The 21,857-nt window shown below is 39.2% G+C and overlaps 1 protein-coding gene across 14 annotated transcripts in view; it reads right to left on the bottom strand.

Moving 5' to 3' along the window:
* The window catches only part of LOC309716781 (focal adhesion kinase 1-like), a 64,939-nt gene that overhangs the window by 38,477 nt on the left and 4,605 nt on the right, over positions 1 to 21,857 (bottom strand). For 8 of the 14 annotated variants that reach the window (XM_082550815.1, XM_082550810.1, XM_082550804.1 and 5 more), the window contains exons 2-10: positions 15,682 to 15,708; positions 6,282 to 6,562; positions 6,017 to 6,183; positions 3,083 to 3,170; positions 2,759 to 2,838; positions 2,502 to 2,564; positions 2,333 to 2,387; positions 1,820 to 1,972; positions 1,377 to 1,454 (exon numbers count right to left, since the gene is read on the bottom strand). In XM_082550815.1, coding sequence (XP_082406941.1) covers positions 1,377 to 1,454; positions 1,820 to 1,972; positions 2,333 to 2,387; positions 2,502 to 2,564; positions 2,759 to 2,838; positions 3,083 to 3,170; positions 6,017 to 6,183; positions 6,282 to 6,518 — 921 coding nt within the window. In that variant the 5' untranslated portion in view covers positions 6,519 to 6,562; positions 15,682 to 15,708. The remainder of the gene's footprint in view (positions 1 to 1,376; positions 1,455 to 1,819; positions 1,973 to 2,332; positions 2,388 to 2,501; positions 2,565 to 2,758; positions 2,839 to 3,082; positions 3,171 to 6,016; positions 6,184 to 6,281; positions 6,563 to 15,681; positions 15,709 to 21,857) is intronic. The other 6 variants (XM_082550808.1, XM_082550814.1, XM_082550811.1 and 3 more) reach the window with 2 other exon arrangements.

A 21,857-nucleotide genomic window follows, 5' to 3' on the forward strand; every position in this document is an offset into this window, starting at 1 on the left:
ACATGAAGGCATGGTGTAGTAAGGATGTGCTGAAGAGAGTTATTATAGTTGTGAATTTTCTAATTGGTTACTATTTTTATTAAGCTTTGACTTTCTGTCTGTAGTTTAGTTTCAGTTGATTGTTTTAGTTTAGTTTAGTTTTAGTTTCACTGTTTTAACAGTCTTTTTTTAAATATTACTGTATGTATAGAACACACCAGAGGTAGGATTTAGGAATATCAGTATAGGTATTAAAATAAAAAGACATAACTTTTTGAAAAAGGTTGACTCGCATTCTTGTAAATATCCAAAGTCTCAATAAACGTGTCCATTAAAGGCTCAAGATAAGTTGTAATAACAAATTAACAAGGACTAAAACTAAGTCTTTTGTTTCTATATTTTTATTTCATTTCAGTTTTCCCACTAACAAAAACATATTAGGTTGTTTTTGAAAAGTTTATTGTTGTTTTTATCTTTGTTAACTAGAATGCTAGTTTTAGTTTTAGTTTAGTTTTAGCTAAATATAAAAACATTGGTGCTAAAGCAAACAAAAATATAGAGAAGAACACCACAGAGTGTCAAAATTCAACTTTGAGGGTGTTTTACTGACTACCCTGTGAACAGGGCGAAGCGGCACTCCATTCCTCAGAGATATGCTAAACCTTCTGGTTTCAAAACAAACAGACATTTTCAGCGTGTGACCTCAACCCCATTAATAATTTAAGGGGTTCTGAGAGAGACAAGAACTTCTTAAAATAATAGAATTGGACGACCTTGAGTCCACATTAGCCAGAAAGCATCAAGTCATTAAAGCAAAAGAAGTGTAAATAAACTTTTTGCTTAAAATGTGAAGTTGATCATTTATGATTTATTTAAAAAAAACAAACAAACATTAAAGTTAAATCTTCACTTGTGGTCTCAGATTGGTGCTTTTTAAAAATACATTTTCATTAGTTATATATTCTTCAATGACTGCCTATATTTTTACTTACTGCCAATAACAGTTAGTAATGTTATCACAGCTAGAGGTAGAGCAAGTCATCTACCAACTGGAAGGTTGGTGGATCTACCATAATCATGTCCTTGAGCAAGATACTTAACCCAATGCTGAAAACTGTTCTGTTTTCCTAATCCAACTGTGATCTGCATGCTGTTTCCCAGCTTTTTCCAATCTAACTGTCTTTTCCGACCTATTCTAACTTGGACAAGTGAGGAGATGAGAAAAGAATGAAAGAAAGGAGGCAAACCAGTAGAGGGCAGTATGGTGAACTGTTACTGTGACCTTACACCTAAGGCATACAGCAGTACACAGATGTGCTGGAAGCCTTCTAAAGAGGCAGGAAAAATACAGAAGTAATGCTAACTTTCTGTGGTGAGTTGTCTGTGTGTACACTCACCGTTGAGCCCTTATCTGTGAGGTAGCTGATTCCTTCCTCTGGTCCGATAGCTAACTCTACTGATATTACCCAGCTAGACTAGAGGGGGAGGAGAGACACAGTGCAGAAATGTAAATTTTGACACATAGCTCATATTTCATCACATCATGTACTTACACAAATTTTATAAAAGCTCTAATATACTCCTTTGTTTTTGATGTCTAATGGCATTTATAACAGAGTTAGGTTTGAAGTTAAAGTAACTGCTGCAGAAAATAAAGTAATAAGAAGAAATACTGACTCTACAAGACCTGAAATAAGTAAGTGTGAAAGTGAACACTACCCCGTGCATGATAAAGAAGCTCTAGCCTCCCACCTCATGACTTTGGCTATATTTCAGTGTATGGCTAATACATTAAAACATGTCATTATTGATCTTTACATGTAACATTATCTCAATGTACCGAGAGTCCTACCCCTAAAGCGCATTTGAAGCACTCCTTGTCGAAGCGGTAGATGGGAGAAAGTATCTCAAAGAACTTGTGGATGCTCTGTTCATCATTGAGGTTAGCAAACTGCTTAAAGGTCTGCTGGATCTGCTTACGAAGAGCCTTCGGCTGATAGAGAGAGAGAAAAGGGGAAGGACAAAACACTTAAAAGAGTAAGGGCTTTCTGGGAAACAGCTGAGAACAAGCCAAGAAAAGCACAGCACACAACTGACAGGCCCCACTGTGAGTGACAACAGGAAGTTTAACTTAATTCCAGACAATCTGACTGATCAGACATTTAGCCAAATGTCCTTTCAGTCATCGGGTTTGTTTCCCTGCCAGTCACCCAAACAGCCTGTCAGCTCTAACTCAGCCGATACACAAAGCAGGAATCAGATGCAATTTGTGCTTTGACACCATTGTTACCAGGAAGTGGGTAGACAGTTAGTCACTAAGTGGGTTTAGATTATTATATTAGTTTAATCTCACCTTAAGGGAGTCAAGGAGGCTTTTGGGGAAAAACCTTCTCAAACCAACATCTTTCCTGAAATGAAAGAATAGTGCCACAACATTTTTCTTTGGACTAATTTACCTCAAAATAAAAACATTTTGGAAGCATACACTCAAGACAGCATGACATGACATAACACAATCTTACTCTAGTAGCTCGTAGTTTGATTTCTTATCCAGTGCGTTGCCTGGCATCTCTCTGAAGAACCGCCTATATAATTCACAGAAAAGATTAACATATGAACAGGATCAACAACTAGCCTCAAGTATTCAGGACAACTTCTACATATGGGATTTAGACAGATTTAGCAAACACACATGACACACTCAAGTTCATTGTGGTTTGAAGTGTATCAAATACCAAAACACCTGTAATGTGTGTGTGTCTGATGAGCGCGTTCTCACCTTATTTCCAAACAGCCCAGTTTCAGTGCAACATCTTGATCCACCTGGTCAGCTATGTGTTGCATGTAATCACTCTTTACCTGGAGAGACACATGGTGTGGCAGCAGATTTTTAATAAATATAATGAGCTAAGGACTGGAAATGTCTAATAACAGCATACATATTAGATACGACGGGCATCTTTTTACATGATTTAAAGACATGTCTGCCTCATTTGGACATAGCAGAAATGAGGCAATCATACAGAAGACAATAAATGACAGAAGTCACTTAAGAAAACCAGACTAGTTTTCTTTCATTCAGTATCCTGTTGTGTGGCCTCACCTGGTGATAGAGGTAGTTGAGAGAAGGTTTGTCTTCAGAAAAATGGCTGAGATAACCTTTAGGAAAGTACCGTATCCGCAACTCATACCTGAGAAAGACAGCAACAATGTTACCAAATACCAAATACACACACACATGCACAAACTCATAATCAAAAATGTGCAGTATCCAAGCTCAATAGCTGCCTGAGGACTAAAAACAGAAGGAATAAGCTCTCTCTCTCTCACACACACACACACACACACACACACACACACACACACACACACTTACTTTAAAAAAAAAAAGTGTGTCTGGACAAACTACAGGATCATTAAAGCGATATTACTTGATTAAAAAGACGCACTGATTTCAAAGCATACAGTTTAAAATTTTAAAAATGAGGAACTTAACATGTCACATGACATCTACTGTGACAGATTGAGGCTAGCAATTTAACAGCGGTTTGTCTCTAATTGACTAATATCTGTTGACTTGGAAACTGCTGTGGTTTTACTAACTGATAAACACCAACGTTTTATAATGTACCTTACGGTGAAGTTAATTACAACTGTTATATTCATCAATGGGCTTTCAAAGAATCTGAAGATTTTTTTCAGGGATAATGCAGAAATATCTAAAAAAAAAAATGCATATTTTGCATTATGTTTCATGCCATCAAAATGAACTTGAGTATTGCCTGATGATAGAGCGTTTTGAATTAGAAATTCTGCTTTCTGTGAAGATGGAGAGGTTAAAGTATATGTCAGTGACAAAGCAGCACTGATGCATCTGGTAGCTTGCTTGCTTTTCTCAGTCTCTGTCACTTCAACAGGATGGCTGTTTGCCAACATGTGCTTAAAACTGAGTCTCATATTTGAAATATGTAGCCTTCTGTACTCACTACATTATGTCTCGTGGACTCGTATGACCATAAAGAATAATGAGCTTCCTGCAGTTACACTTGCCAATAGCTATGTCACAGAAGCACCCAGATGGGCCATCATTGTTTATAGTGATATATTATCTAATGAGTGACATATTGCAGTGACTACAGGGGAGAGAAGTGGGTCAGGAGAGTAATGAGCTCCAAACTGCTCTGATGTTACAGGACTGTGGTTAGGTAGCAAAGAAAATCAAGGCTGAGGACTGAATGAATAAAACATGATTGTTCTATAACAAAAAGGGAATATGACAGAGGAGATAAAATGGTGTGTTTAATAGAACAGAGGGGAACGATGTGAAGGATGAGAGTGAACAGTGACTGAATGTAAGAGAGAGAATGAGATAAATCGCACAGGGAGTGAGAAAGGAGTGAGATAGTCGGTTCATCCCCTGGGCCACTGCTGCTGTTCTAACAATAGCTCGGCAGCAGAAACTCCTGTGGGCTTGCAGCTCTGCCGCCCTCCAAGGCAGAACTGCAACAACTGGCGGAGCTCCTCTGCTGTATGTCAGCAGTGTGAACAACTCGTTCTTGTTGAATTCATTTAAATTTAATGAGTGGGTGTAACACATCACAGCAGGACAAAGGACTGAGTCTTAAGGAGAGTTAGTAACAATATCTACATCATCCACCCAGCACCAGCATAGTTTGAATCCAGGCTATAATTGGACAGAGATGTCCTCAAATAAGCAGCGACACAGAGACCAAAATGTTAGGCAGGTGCATCAAATAAATGAGAAGAATAAAACTTTATTCATTTTAATATAATACTAGGAAACCACGAGTGCCAAAAACATATCCTCACTGCATGCAACAAATTCACCTTTAACAGCCCAATTTAAGTTAAGTTTTTCCTTTTTTTACTGCTTGTATAAGTAGTTTAAATAGTGATTTTAAGGTGCAGTGCCTAGTTTACCATTAAGTGATTTATTGGAGCCCATGTGTTTGCAGCAGTCAGTTGCAGCTGTTTATTGCAATAACTCCCGTCAGAGACGAGGTGGTGTCATTTTACTTTGGTTTCTGACATTATCACAACATTAAAGAAGGAAGGTAGCTACTTATTAAACCTATGCATATTTATAGACAAGCTTAAACAACAGAGATACTTTCAACCACAAGTGAGTACTGGTGCTACTTTAGGTATCCATTGATCAATATATCCTCATGCAAGACTGACATTACTGGTCAATCACAGGTATATTGGAGTCACTGTACAGGCTGTACAATATGGATAGATAAATACTAAACGTTATGCAGAAAAAAAACATGCTTGGGTTAACTTAGAAATGTGTCATCACACTGCTCTGAGCAGAGCTGCTGAATAGAAACTGGAGCGGATTCAAGCAGTTACGTTGTTAACAAACTCTGAATATCTTAGCACGGTGTGCAGTTTGCCCTTAAAAAATTTTGAGGAAACGGGAAAAGTGAATGCCAAAAGAAGCAAATGAACAATATCTAAAAGCATTTCCTTAAGAAACGAAAGACTTGACACATCTCAACTGAAAATCAGCGGCAATTATCATATGAAGTGATGAATCCAAATTTGTTGTCAGTGTGTACAGATGAGATGAGGAGAGAGGTATGACAGTGACTGTTTACAGCCAACCAGTGAAACATGTTTAAAGCTCTGTCATGGTTTGAAGCTCCATTTCAACCAGTGGTGTTCATGGAAAGATGACTGAAGAAAAGCACTGTTAGATATTGATCCACCATGGAGCACCATCCTCAGTGGGTGGGCAGGTGACCATATGCTGTGTGGCTGCAAAGCAGTAGGGCTGGGTTTGAGTCCGACCTGCTGCACTTTGTCTTGCCCTCTCTCTCCCTCCCTGCTTTCCTGTCTATCTACACTGTCTCTATTGAATAAAGGCCAAAAATAAATAAAATTAATAAAATGGCTCTTGCTTATGTATATTTAAATTTTACTCTATAGTATTTGTTAAAAAAAAAAAAGTTAGAATAGTCCGAATGAGCAGTGGGAGCTAAGCACAAAACACAGAATCTCATAGTTTTACCTCCACTCTTCTTGCGGGTGCTGTTTTTCATATTTCTCCCTCACATGAGACACACCTAAATCAGGGTGTAACCAATGGAGAGCGTCCGAGCGCAAGTGGGTCAGGCGGAGACCTAAAGAGGCAACACAGCGCAGTTTGTGGATCTCTGCTATCTTCTGGATTACACCCTGTGGAAACAAATGGTTTGATGAAGAAAAAGAAAAGCGAAAATCAGGGAAATAACAACAATACCGAACTATGCAGGTAAGAAACGTGTGCATGTTACCCTGACGTCTGTAGCATCTCCGTGCCTGATATTGCTAGCCCATGTACATGGTTCGCTGTTTGTCTCAAAGTAATGGAAGATCTTAAGAACGCGGTCCATGGAGCCCGGGGGTCTCTCTAGACCTCCAGCAGAGCCACTGGTGCTGGGTACACCAGGCATTCCAGACCGGGATTTAACCCCGCAACCACCCGCAGACGGGTGGTTGATGTTGGGTTCCAAGTAGGAAGACGATGCCATGCCTGACTCGGATGCTCCTGCTAGGGCTAACTGGCCATCATATTCTGAAAAGAAGACAGCAACACAGTAAGGACCCGGTACTCAAATGAACTGGTATTCTGATTTAAAATGAAGTTGGTTATCATATGAATGAAGAAAGCACTGCACACATTAAATGAAAAGGAAACTTTGGAATTTGGATTTAGAGTTGGAGCTAATGAAGTCACAGTTCTTCACATAAACATTTCTACTAAAAAATTCTCAACCAGGGGGAAATTAGGCAGCTATAGAGGACAACTGCTAAATCAACCAGGCGGACAGCTTTTAGACTGACTGACTGCAAGTGGCTTGGTCATTCAGTCCCACCTGCAGCATAGCATGGATGGAGTCTATGCTAAGCTGCCGTCTCTATTGTGGTGTTTCTTAAAATCTAAAAGCTGTATGAGGATAATTAAACGGTTCTGGAAAAACTGGTGCCAGCTAAAAATGGCTTTGGCTCATTTTACAGAAGATTTCTCAAGTAGTGGTGCACCAAATTGAGTTTCAATATCTCAGCATTGACAGCTCATTCTACACGATCACGATCCAGACAGTAACCATCATTTTTCCTTAAGTCCCATTTCTAATGACAAACATTAGAAAAAAAAGATGTTTTTCAAGGATTTTAACTATAGATTTATCCAAAGTTAACAATAGCTGCCCTGATACCAATATATAAATCACAGAATATCACAATGCAGATTTCCCGTTTCCAAATTCAAAATGACAATATGAGCACAATAATAAACTTTATTATCAAAAGGAGGCAGACACAGTAATAAACCAGGCTACAATAAAAATGCTGGCTTGTCTAATAAACAAAAGTAAACAAGTTATTGTCTCTCACTCTTCTTTCACCCAATATCCTTTTTTATTAGTTGCCGATTTGTTTCTCGTTCGACTGTATTTTTGTGCATGACACCCCCACCCCCCGATGCTTCCTGTGTCACACTCTCACTTCCTGGACATCCCCGCAGGGTTTTGTCGAGTCATCACCACTGCAAGGACTGCCTTCAGCTGACTGTGATTTCTGGCTATCAGAAATCACAGTCATCAACAAATTAGGCACAAGTGGTGCGAATCAAAATTACTTCACGGCTCATTTCCAGTATTTAAAGTGTAATCTTTGACAAAATGTGAAAGTGATCTGTATCATTAACATCTACCAGATGCTGGATCACAGGCAGATTATTTCCTATCGATAAGAACCGAAGCAGAGACAGACTTATGGAGACTGAATGATGGAGATGCAAGACGTTTCAGCACTTAACCTGTTTGACCTGCAGCTGGATAGAAACATTTATTCTTCCCTCACTGTGAATCCAGGGTTTACCACAGCTAAAGAAAATTGGCTTTTTTGTGTTAAAATTTGTGTTTTTTTAAAAATCGTTTTTCAATGATAGGGGCTTTATTTGCTCAAGGATAACCTCTGTTCGCTCAGAAGATTGCTGTATTTTCTTTTGCACACATTCTTTCCATATTGGTGGTATTAAAATCAACCTTTCAGTGACCAAAGAAGTCCCAAAACTGATATGCTACCTAGATTACATCATGCTGTACGAGGTTATATTCTGAATAGCGAAAATGCTCATTGTGTCCTTGTAATACATATAGGTCAGTGTGAAATGGTCAACCAACAAATCCTCAAGGCACGAATAAAGTAGATTAGTAGATTAGATTATAAATGCCCCTCTTACTGTCATCATCCAATTATAATTTTACTTCTGGTATTAGGATTATTACATGGCCTGTCACAATCCTCAATAATCCCATTAATAATACCACCTTCTTTTCAATAACTGCTGAATTTATTTGATGAGATAAGTTAAAGGTAAAACATTTCGTTGCACATAATAAATATATTAGTGAGTTTTTGCAGCAAAGAACATTTATAATCCCTCCACTGTTACTCTGACAGCAGCTGAAATTTCAAGTTTCATAAGGCGATATATGCAAATCAGCTCTGCTTTATGCTTCAAAATTCCAGGCTTTCTGAACCATTCCTTGTAAAGTATCAACCCAGCACTTTAAAGTACAGGTATGACAAACCATTTGCTGACATTGCTCATGAAATGCTTTTGGCATATGAATCTTCTCAGTTTAGTTTACTGTGCATGTTCACTGACTGAAATCGCATTAGAATGGTTTGCTGGGGTTTTTTCTTTCCCCTTTGGTTGGATATTGTGTAACTGGGTGAGCAAAGCAATGTCTTTTGTATTTTTAGTTGTGGTAAATATACACTAAAAACACTCTTAGTGCAAACCCCTGTACAGACTGTGAGCGCAGAAAGAGTTGCAGATGCAGCTGCCCAGATTATCTTCAGTTGTTTTAACAGCACTAGCTCCAGCTTTCATGCCTTGTCTCAGAGGGACATGTTAAAAAATGTATTGGGGGCATTATTTTGACTGCGAATTCTTTTTACATGTAAGCAACTGCAGCATTTTAGCTACAGAATCACAAACCAAAGTCTGCGGTCTGCTGCTTTCACTTGGTCAGCCGGTAGTCAGATTAGATATTAAGTATTCGAGCATCGTAACACATAAAACACAGGAGCAAAAATCACCTACATGCACCGATAACCTAAATACTACATACAGCTTTGCTAAATCCTGTTAGAGAAGTAAGCATACCTTCATTTCAGTGCAAACATACAGCCACTTTATAATCCTCATACTCTTACATCACATGTAAGTAGGAAATTTAGTATGAGAAGACGTATATAATGCACGATAGGTTGGAAAAAATACTATAATGTATTGTTACAATAATTATATTAGCACACACATGCACACACACACACACGTATATACATACACACTCACTCAGTGACAATTAGGGCACTTTATAACACGTATGGCTCTAAATGCAAATTAATAACTGTTTTAAAATAGGTGCCCTACACAACATAAGGTAAATGACATCATCTCTCATTTCCACCAATCTCTGCTCAGTGCAATTGCACTAAATTCCCACATGCAAGCCCTCCCACACACACACAAGCGTGAAGACATGAATCAAATCAACTAGGCCAAGTAGACAGCCAGGAGGGGTGCGGGGAGCTTCCAGACCCACTGCCCGCGCTCTCAGTGGGGCTCCACTGACTGACAGTAAGCCTGTTGAACCACAGAAGGCTGGAGTTGAGCTCAGTCCCACAGCAGCAGCAGCTGGAGGATGGTTTATCTCCTTTTCTAACGGGTATCTGGGTTACTGGGGTTAGCACAACCCTGGGGAAGCAGAGGCTTGGCAGCAGTGGCTTGCCATCGCCATCTCTGTACCATTGCCTTTCTCTTTTCTTCCTCCTCACTTGTTCACATCTCTCACATCAAGCCTATCTTTCTGAAAATGTCACAATTTTTTCCGTTTACTTCCATTTCTCATGTATCAAAACTCCCAAAAGCTTCTTTCCCCATGCTTTCACTCTTCATCTGCTCTTTTCTTCTCATCCTCTTAAACACATCCCTTCTCTCTTCTCACATACTTACAGACCTTTTAGCCACTGCCTTCACAAGTCCATTTGATCCTCCTGTCCTATTGAACCACCTCTCCTCCTTCCTCCCTCTCATCTTCAATTTCCTCTGCTTCCCCCCTCTCCACGTATTTCTCTCGCTACTTCAAAGGATACGCATAATCTATATTAGACTGAGGAGCAGACATGTGAAGGCTAAACATTAGTTGCAAATATTTCAACAGTTTAATACTGACAAAAAAGCAACCATATATACTACTTTAACACTAAAAGCACTTTATACAACATGTCTCATTCACATAAGCACGTTTTTTAATCTGTTTCTATCTAACACTCACACTCCAATCAGTGCATCAGGAGCAACTTGTTGTGTCTTGCAAGTACAAATACAGCAACCGAGGTTTGACTCAAGTGCTGTAAACATGGACTGACATACACTCTTATTAGACAGCGTCGGCAACTAACTAAGTTAAGTTCAGCCATTGTTGCAACTGGACCTGACATGTAACAAATTCTGACAGCAAACAGAAACAGTACAGATCATTATGCCTGTAGCATACTGTGAAAACACCCAAAGCTCAGCGTGATGAAAAGTACAATTCATCTTGTTCAGGATACCTATATCCACTGGCAAACACAATCATTTACCATATGTGCACCTAATGAAAGAACAGTGCACTGCCTTCAAGATACTGCATCACCAATTATTATGGATTTAATGTTATAGTCATAAAGAGCGAGAATTAAGTGAAATAAACAGCAGAAAGTACTAACTAGACAATGCATAGTATACATCTCCAATTTCTCTACTGATGCTTCTTAATACCTACTTGGTAAGGGGTGCTGTGCATAAATGCACCCCCCCTTGGTCCAGCAGAGAGGGATGCAGCCGCTGCTCTCCATTTGTACTGTAGGGGGAGCAATTCCAGGTGTGGCCACGGGGCCCAGACAAAACTACTGGGCCCTAAAAACAGCATAGAGCCTATGACTAGGGGCAATTCCTCATTGGGCTTTATGCAACAATTTTAAAAAAAGATTCCAGGTAGATAAATCTGAAGACACCCGTTGAAAAAAAAAATCAACAAGATGTGAAAAACAGTGGGAATTTGTTGTGCTGGTGACTGGAGTCTTTTTGGTAAAAAGCTTATTGATTGTAAAAAAAAAAATATCGTAGTAAAAAAAAAAAAATCAATTAGCATCCCAGAATTGAAAGTAATGCCAGTAAAGGAAATAAACTAATAGGAGGAAATAAAGAGTGTCAAATATCTTTTGTACTGACGACACATCAAACAGAGAAAACACTGGCTGGCTTGCTGTCTATGCTGTAGCAGTCACTACATTAGACTAAAAGTGCAGCTGATAGAGAAGATCCAATAGCTTTTAAATAATACTGACACAGAGGTCCATCAGGGCTTCTTGTGCATAATAATCTAATTTATAAATATTTCATGTCTAATATTTGGTGAGAAAATCCAAGCTCCAATCACAAGACTGCAACTCATTTCTCCACAGCTTTTTGAAACATTACTCCACTTCAGGAGTCATCAACTTGGATTCCTGGTCTTAGTAATCAGCCGGTCTGACTCTTGCCATGTCCTTTCACACAGAAAATTTTGCAACGTAATATGTAACGATCCTCTGTCAGGAAGCTCTTTCACCCCAAGGAGACTGAGCCTCTGAGGGTAGAGATAATTCAGTAATTTGCTCAAGGACACTTCACTGGAAGCTTCCAGAAAAAGATTCTCATGACTGATGATTTCCTTCCCTATTAGGCCATCTTGTAGGCCAATAAATTCCCACAAAATATCAAATTCAGGTCATCGGTAGGGAGTTAGTGATCCAATATATCAATCCTTGATAATAAACTCAAAGGTTTCTTTCCTGCAGTTATAAATCTTCAGCCACCGGGGTTTGGCATTACACGTCAAATTTCCAGGATACAAAATAAAAGTGACAGCGCTCACTGGATACGTAGGACTCCATAAAATCACATCAAGCGATCATTTTCCAAAGGAAGGTAGCAGTTCTGTTCTGTAAATCCACAATGCTGTCCAGAGGGGATGGCAACGCAGATCACAGCAAGGAGACCAGAGAAACAGGCATCAGTGAAAAAGACACAAAAATGTAGGGCACAGAAAATGAGCCTAGTGAGGGAGAGGAAAATAAGAGTGACTGAAGCAAGGGGGATAAAGAAAGAGCAAAGACATAAAGCTGAAAGAAATAAAAATTAGAAAAATGAGATACAGTTAGAATTAAAGATGAGTGGAAAAGAACATTTTGAGATGGGGAAAAAAAGAGAAGAAATGAAGCGAGCGGAATGATGAAAGAGAAGCAGAGAAACCTCAGGGAGAAGCTGAGCCTCACGTCCTCCAAAGCTTTCCCACAATGCTCAGAGCCAGCAGGAGTTAACCAGGTCAGAGCAGGTATCTGACGCTAGAGCGGGACATAAGTGAATGAAGAAAAGAAAAAAAAAAGAAGAGCAGGATGGAAGCAGGACTAAAAAAAAAAGGGAAAAATATTTAGCAAGAGCAGGTTTGATGCTGTAAATCCATTTCGAAGTCAGGCAGCGGCGTGTTGCTTAGTCTTTCTTCTGTGGCGGCGGAAAAGAAGCGAGAGCAGTTACAACATAACTTCCAACCTCTCAGACATACACAGATACACCCAAACACACGCACGCGCACACACAGACTGCTCATCCAGCAAAATCTTTAGGGAGTCAAAATGAGTGCACCGAAAAGCATGAAGATCAGACTGAGTGTAAGCCAAAAAGGGTGTATTAGAGTTCCCATATGTGTGTGTGCGCGTCTGAGAGAGCGAGAGAGAGCGAAATGCATAGGAAATATGAAATCAAAGTGACTGCATGTGAGTGTCAGCAAAAAGTGAGAGTGCGCGTCTGTGAGCCAAGTGTTTCTCCTCTGCTGTGTTTTAGGTTTAAGCTGCTGCGACCACGCTGCGAAAAAGCTGCTCGGATTGCTAACAGGCACAACCATGGAGGGGAGGGGGATGTTGGTGTGTTTGCAGAGGTGTGCGTGTGTGTAAGGCAGAAGGGGGGGGGGGGGGCACACGGAACAGAAGCAGGAAGAAAGATAGATATAAACATTGTAAATGAGACTTGATGCAGTGGAAAGTAGGTGCGCTGATTGGACAGAATGCTAAAAAGGACCCGGTGACTTTAATAAACAATTATATGAACACACAAACCTGTCACACACACACCCACGGTTTTACCAAGATTAGTGATTAGCCACTGAAAACACACATTCCACTCTCCTACCACTTACGACATTTGTTTGTCTACATTTCTCTACACCATCCCTCCCCCTTTTGACTCTGCAGCCCTCAGCAGGTCTACACTGCCCTCTGTCCACGCTCTCCTCCTCTCCACACATATTTCACCTGCTCCTGCAGCCTGCGAGCTTCACTGGCAGCAAAGCACTCCAACATTCAATCCCTCTAATGTGACAACGCACAAGATGTTGTGAACGCTTTACAGCTAAGCTTCTAGTGGCTAAGCGCTGCAAGCAATTACTCACCGAGTATGCCCAGCCACACAGGAAACGTGTTTAAATGCTAGGATGTCTACTTTACTTTTTTATTGAACAAAAAAGTAAACCAAATAGAATAGCACAAACATTTTTAGTTAGTTAATTCTGCAAATATATCAAAAAGGCAACTTTTTGTGTTTAATATTCAGAAAATAAAATTATTACAATAAATTCGCCACTTTATTAGGTATACCTGATTAAGACTCTTAATTAATGTAATGTCAACAGAGGCTATGAAGTTCAAACTGTGCACCAGGATGGAAGAGGAAGCCCACATCGAATGCCACTCGTATCAGCTAAGAACAGGAAACTGAAGCTACAATTCACTCTCGCTCACCAAATTAAATAACAGAATAATGGAAAAAGAATTGTCTGAACTGACGAGCCTCTATTTTTGATGCAATATTCAGACGGCTAGGTCAAAATTTGGCGTACCCAGCATAAAAGCAGACATCCATCCTGCCGTGTATCACAGGTTCAGGCTGCTGGTTGTGGTGCACAGTAATGTTTGTCGTACCAACTGAGCAATGTTTAAAAACCACATCCGACCTGAGAATTGCTGCTGACCATGTGCATCCCTTTATGACCACAGTGTACCCATCTTCTGATGGCTGCTTCCTCAGATTAAGACATCACAAAGCTCAAATCATCTCAAACTGATTTCTCCATAACAGAAGTTCACTGGCCACCACAGTCACCAGATCTTAACCCAATAGAGTATCGTTGAGATGTACTAGAATGGGATATTCACACCATAGATGTCTGCAGCCACTGCGCCATTATGAACCAAAATCTCAGAGGAATGTTTCCAGCACCTTGTTGAATCTATGACACAAATTAAGCCAATTCTGGAAGCGAAAGGAGGTCCTAGCCAGCACTAGCAATGTGTGCATAACTAATGCAGTGGCCGGTGAGTGCATTTCTAAAACTTGGCTCTGGATACATGCTGTGCAAACAGAGAGGAGAAAGTGTAATGCTGCTACTGCAAAGAAATGACTCGGGATCTTTCTGTTTTATGTTTTTTGCATCATAAAACTATTTGACTGTTACAGGACAGAAACTGTGTCCAGAAGGTGTTATAGAGGAAGTTTACCCTGTGCCATTATCAGCCACAAAGGTTACATTCTGCCAGTCTGCACGCTGGATGGTTTATTGTTGTCGTTTTCCAGCAAACTGAGGAAGCTTCATGTGATTACAGGTTTGTGCCAACTTCAACTTTGGCATTAGAGAACTCCCAGAGTTAAGAAATGTAAATTTTGTTTTGGTCTTTCTCAGCTCAGAATATTCAGCATCCTGCCTGTAGACATACAGTAGGATCAACAGTTACCTAGCAACAGCTATGGAGAGATACTGGTGCTAAGGGCTATAAAATGTCTCATCTATACCTTTAAAATGATTCCGCTCAACTTCAAACCGCTCTCAGTAACACTGGCCTTGTTTAAGTCTGCGATAATATCAAATAACATCTGATTTAAAAATAAAAAGGAAAAAGCAGAACAGCACCTCTGTACAAGTGCTCTAAACCAAACTATGTACAATATCCACTTTTATTCAACAAAAAGGTTGCAAAAGGAAAGTATATTCAAAATAAAGCTGATATAACCATTCATGTACTGTATACTTCACATATTAGCCTGCATTGTTTATACTGGCTTTAAACATTTTACATGATTTAAACAATGTTTAAAATAAAGCCTGCTGATATATTTTAGCCAAATAATGGTAAATCCTTACCAACATACACCAGTATGAAAATATCTTCTACAGAACAGAAAAAGATGTTTAGAGTAATTTACAAATCATGTCATAGTTTTTCCAGCAGCATATGCTACATCACAGCTGAGCAGGGCGACAAACACTAATTTGCTCACCAGTTTGTGAAATAAAAAGCTAGAAAGTTAATAAAGAAAGGGCTCCACGATTTTACTTTTTTTTGATAGAACACGAGTATGTATTTAAAAAAATACACATCTAGGAAATTTGACAATACCTTGATATTACAATTTTTTTTTAACTTTCACAGAATTGATTCCTAAACTCAACTAAACTCAATAGTTTTTTAATTCCTATCATTAGTTGATAGAAAATAGACATAATACCTTCATATATTGAAAACAACTCAAATTGTACTCACCGGCATAGTATGATATTCTGGAAATGTCTGCGAAAAGAAAGAGGGAGAAAAAAAAGTCTTAATTGATAAATTTGTGAAAACGACTCAGTGACTTACATCCTGCGTTATTCTCGCTACAGCACTCAGCTGTAAATGGGGTAGATATTCTCTAAAACTTGTCTGTGACCAAAACCACAAAATTGGCACATTTTAAAGCCATTTTTCTCTGCATCTCATTCAGTACCTGACAGAAGATGATTTTTCATGCATGGATAACTTGAAACTACTTTAACATTTCAGAGGTACTGTACAGCAGAGTAAAGAAAAATAAATTAAGAGACAAAGAAGACTTAATAAGAGCTTGACAGGTAAAAAATAAAACAACAGATAACATTACTACCAAAGGTTTCACCAGAGAGGATGCTGACTACTCCAAAAGTCCCAATTTAACTGAATAAAATTCCCATTTTAATTCTGAACACACAAAAATGAATTTCTAATCATGCTCATCACTTCACTTCTTTACACGTTTGTCAGCACTGAGCACACAGCAGCAGTGATGAATGAAGAGGATTTGATGTGAGCTGCGTTCCAGACGGATGGAGCGAGGCGAGAATCATGACTTGGCAGAATATATCTGCGCCGTCATGCTATAACAGCTTCACCTCCAGCTCACATTCAAATCTCAATCTGTCCCCTGACCTCTCTGCCTAACGCTCCTCTCTCCCATACTTTCACTCTCTAGATTCTCATACAACAATGAAACCAAACTGAACATTATGCAGAAACGTCCAACACTCTGAAGCTAAGCTGACATCGGTTACTAAGCAACAGACAACAGGCTGTGGTGCTAATAAGGATGCTGAGGCTTTGTCTTTATAATACGTGTAGGGAAAAAAAAGGTTAGTCCTAGTTCCGTACAGTTTTATGTTACTTTGTATCAACTTGAAGCACATCAGGGTTCAGGTATGTACTGTGTTACAGTCTCTCTAGAAAATTGTGTTGAGAAGCACGTCACCAACCTGCATTTAATAAAGCTATAACCAATTAGACTGGGATGAGTAATTGTTGGCTTCATTAATAATCATTTTTAAGCTGGAGGTGTGCACTGATTCAATATTAAGGACTCACTTTAGGCTGTGTACAAGCTAAATATTTTTTATTTTTATCAGTTGCACAAAGGAATTAGATGAAGTGGCCACAGATGGAAAACAGCTAAATCATTTTTGGTTGGTACGGCTTCTCAGTGAACACCTGAGACGAGATAGAATAAGTGTAAGAGACTGGTAACAGAAAAGGCATAATTTTAGAGTTTCATTCAAAGACAGATGCAAACACTGTCTGCTATTAGCAGAAGACAAATAAGTTCATTTTCAATAGGCAACAAACAACATGTAATACTGTGATAAGAACTTAATGTAATTAGTATGAATTTGGTACTGGAACATGTGTGAATATCTTCTTGCAATATGCTGTCAGACAACATAACTGTTTTACAACAAAATATTTCAAAATTAAATAAATGCAACACTAATAATACACTGTATATAGAACGTGGTAGATATAGCCATAAGTTCATGAAGTCTCATTTTGAAGCCCTGAAGCCTTCCACTGTCACAATCGCGCAGTTTTAAAACTGGAAATTTAAGACTACACTCATACAAAGCAGGCTCACCCTAAAGCATATCCTGCCTGATTATTCTTTTTATCTCTGATAAACACCATAATTTACCAAATAAGCATCATCTTTTATTTAATAAGACCTGAGCCTAGCAATTGCAAACATAAACTAATTAGGAAAGTGTTTACTGAGGTCAAACATCAGGGAAGCCAGAGTTGTTTTTCCCACCTACTTCTATAAAGCCTGACTTGTTTTTCCACTAGAGTCACCTCCTGAGGCTTTTCAGTGCTGGCTTTACTATTTAATCTATCATTTGAATACAATCTGTGGTATTAAAGCTAAGATCTTTAGTAAACTGCGCTTACTCACAATTCTGACATAAATAAAACTGCAGTATAGCATGTACTGTACTGCTATACAGTGGCAGAATGCTTTGGTGGCCTCAGGAATACCTTTTGTGGATTATGTAGATCTTTTGGCTTCATCAGACATCTACCTCTGGCTCACACTGGGGTAGTTTGCAGTCGAGTGTGAAATGGTGGGAAGGAGAGTTAGCACCTCCAAGTCTCGAGCCACGGTTTTCAGCCAGAAAGGGCGTGGAGTTCCCTTTCCAGGTCATAGAGCTGCTCTCCCAAATGGAGAAGTTTATTGGGGTCTCTTTCACAAGTGAGAGGAGAGTGGAGTGGGAGAATGATAGATGGATCAGTGTGGATTGGCAGCGATGCAGATGCTTTACTAATCTGCCGTGGTGAAGACAGAGCTGGGTGTGAAAGTGAAGCTGTCGATTTATCGGTCTATGTTCCCTTACCTCACCTACGGCCACAAGTTCTAGGTAGAGACTGAAAGAATGAGATTAGGGACACAGGCGGTGAAAATGAGCTTCCGCTGAAATAACGTTGTGCTCTCCCTTTAGGACAAGGTAGGGGATTTAATCATTCGGGAGGGGCTCAGTGCAGAACCGCTTCTTTTCCACATCGGGCATCTGAAAAGGGCATCACAGATGGGGTGTTTTCGGCATGTCCTACTAAAAGGAGTCTCTCATACAGTTCTAGGACATACTCTCGGCTGGCTTGGGAACACCTCAATGTCCTCCTGCGCTTGTCACCAGTTAAAGAGCAGAAAATAGGATGGATGGATGAATGGATACCGTGTAATAACTTACCGTGCGTGGATTCCAATAAGTTACATTTTATGGTGTGTTTTTATTACTTCTCATTGGTTCACTGATGCTCAGAGTATGCTCTACCACTTTACACACAGTAATTTCCTGTAAACACATAATCCTGTTTGTTCCTGACAGAGTTGAGTCCAAAGCGCTGGCTACAAGTAGCATGCTGTTACAAAAAGCAGCACAACTCCAATCCTGGCATTATTCTCCGCTGTACCTCACACCGAGTGTAATATTCAATACCGATAAATGCAACATGGAGGATTGTCGGCAATTTAAAGCTAGAACTGGCAGTACATTCAGCAAAGAACACCAAAGGATTAAGGATGTATCGAAATGTTTCTTGACATTTAAAAATATACATCAAAGAGTAATATCCCAAACCGCCACTGCTCTTTAAAATGTGATAAATACAGCCGCACATATTTTAAACATTTACCGTATGCATGGCAACATTAGTACAACACAGACACAAAACATCTTCATATGTAGTTCAACAGACTTGTCTTTGTCATGAGAAATGATTTAAATCCAAATCAAACTTTTAAAATCCACAAATAATGTCCCCAGACTAGAGCCTGTTAGAGAGGATACATCTGTCAATAGAGCCGCTGAAGACATTTTCAGTTGCATAAACACACTTCAGCGCTTCTCCTTCCTACTCTGTCATATTTGCTCCCTCATGCTCTTGGCCCCTATTCTTTTGCTTTCCCACTCAGAGTGAAAAAGCTATTGCCTCTGGCTGTAAATCGCAGAGGCTACACCAGTTGACACCATGCTAAGGGCATTGCACAACTCCATTCTCATCATGAAAACAACAACAGCCTTTTGCACTGATCAGCCTGTCAGAACACAGTACAACAGAATAGCAGGGAACAGAACTGAGTGCAGCATCAGAGCAGTCACCACAGTGGCAGCTAAGGCTTTAATGAGGTAGTTGTCCCTGTACGTAGCAGCTATAAAAAAAAAAAAGGTTTATTGCAGTATTGAGACCACAAGGAAGGGAAGTTCTCATTTACACCAGAGCAGTTTTTCACATCTGGATTTTTAATGTTAAGCAGAAAAAATGAAGATTTGCTGATGATACAAAGCTTAAGTTTTCTTCACCTGAAACACTTGTGTAGTAGCCTTTATAGCCTACTCACAATACACAGACCAACAGAAGCCAGAGTAGTTTCAGTATAGTGGTTTATGTATTCACCTAATCAGCAATATATAGCTGGTTCTATAGATCTCTCTGTTCCCCATCAGGAAGGTCATCGAGTGTTAGAAATAATAAGAAGAAAAAGCTGCCAAATTAATCAGCCCCTTGTGAATAAGGGAGCAGCCAAAAGTAAGCAGCTAATATGTTCACTGCTACACTTTCCAGTGCAGTCAGACGAACTCAATTCAGCAGAAGAATCAAAAAAATTCTTAGGACTTTATTTAATTACATTTTTACCGCTATAACATTAGAGAAGAAAAACAAAAATAAGAACCTGAAGACATTACAACTTAAACTCAAATGGACCTTTAAAGAACTAGGTATTAGGTATATCCTGTCAGTAGTAGGTTGGATTCCTTTTACTTTTTTATTTAGAATTGCCTGAATTCTTCATTGCATCCAACAAGGCGCTGAAAACATTCCTCTGAGATTTTGGCCGCATTGGCACGACATCATCAGATGGTAACCGTACAACTGTTGGCTGCACATCCACGATAGGAATGTCCCGTTCCACCACATTGCAAAGATGCTCCAGATAGGCCTTTTGGAAACATTTTAGAACTCTGTCTTGTTCAAGAAGCCAGTCTAAGATTATCTGAGCATTGTGACATGGTGTGTTACACTGCTGGAGGTATCCATCAGATGATGGGCACACTGTGGCCATAAAGAGGTGGACATGGTGAGCAGCGATATCCAGGTAGGCTGTGGTTTTTGCTCCAAGGCTACCAAAATATTTTCAAACAACTCACACAGTGGATCAATGCCTGTTGGTCGATCATTCATGCATCACAGCAGAAATCAAGACTCATCAGATCAGACAATGTTTTTATAATTATCCGTTTTCCAATTTTGGAGAACCTGTGCAACGGTAACCTCAATTCATAGGTTACTTCGGCTGGTGTGGTCATCTGCTGCTGAAGCTAATCTGTATCTACGTTTGATGTGTTGTGTAAAAAACCATGCCATGTTCAAAGTCACTTAAAATCACTTTTCTTCCTCATTCTGAGGCTCAATTTGAACTTCAGCAGGTCATCTTCTATCTTACTTACTTATCTAACTTACTTCTATCTGATTGGCTAATTAGTTATTTGTATTAACAAGAAGTTGAACAGGTGTACCTAATAAAGTGACTGGTGAGACAGGTTTATTTTTTGAAACCAGTCAGCGCCTTGTGAAGTTGGATCATGTCTTCTCTCTGGCTGAACAAATTAATGATTAAATTTCAGATCACATTGTTTTCTTTATTATTTATTTTATTCAAATCTGTGATTTTACGAGGCACGTGTGCAGTATGCTCTCTCAGATACCCACTTTATTCCCTCCTGTTCTTGCAGGTTTTCCACCGATTTAATAGATTTATAGTTTCTTTCGTTTATAAGCCATTTTATGGCTCTACCTCAGTGTGCAGTACACTGCCCCAAAGTTAACATTTATAAACACATTAAACCAAACCACAGCAGCACCGGGGTCTAGCAGAACCTTCTCATCTTAGAATACTTTCAGGAACTGAGAAAAAGGGATTAGTTACCCAAAACGTTTGATCTAATATATGTATTACATAAAATACCTCCCAATCCATTTACTCTATAAAAAAATAAAAAATAAATACTGTCTAGCATTAAATAGACCTATGAGCCAAGAACCTTCACAGCCAAGGTGACCGATCACAGATGACTATATCAAACCTAGTTTCAAAACACTTGAGGTTCATTTCATTTTCTTACACAAGCTTATAAGCAGAAACATTAATCTGTAATGTCAATGGCATACCTTTTTTAATCTCTTCTATAAATACATATTTGCTAATCATCTCACACCTTTTTATACAAGTCAGTGTGAGGTGAAGGACTTGACTTTTAACATATTATAACATAGCAGTCTGGACTGATTCTGGACTGAACACAGATATGGATACTAACTGACTGTCATGTAATTCTTTCTAAAATGTTCAGTTTGATTTCCCATTTAGTCTTTGCCATTTCAGTCTAATACTGCACGTTTGCAAGACATCCTGATGGCATAGAGTCATGTGAAAGTTTTCACAGTGAAAAAAATAAATACATCCCATGAATCAGTAGTTTGTACCATGTTACTTCAGTTCATTTGAGGTTAATTGGCATTTATTTATTTATTTGCATTTGTTTACAGCTCTAAGCTTTGCAACACCTTAATTCTTTTCTTTTTCAGCCATTGTTATAGATTTG

This window comes from Aulonocara stuartgranti, assembly GCF_965226115.1.
Source record: "Aulonocara stuartgranti genome assembly, chromosome: 11".
Taxonomy (NCBI): Eukaryota; Metazoa; Chordata; class Actinopteri; order Cichliformes; family Cichlidae; genus Aulonocara; species Aulonocara stuartgranti.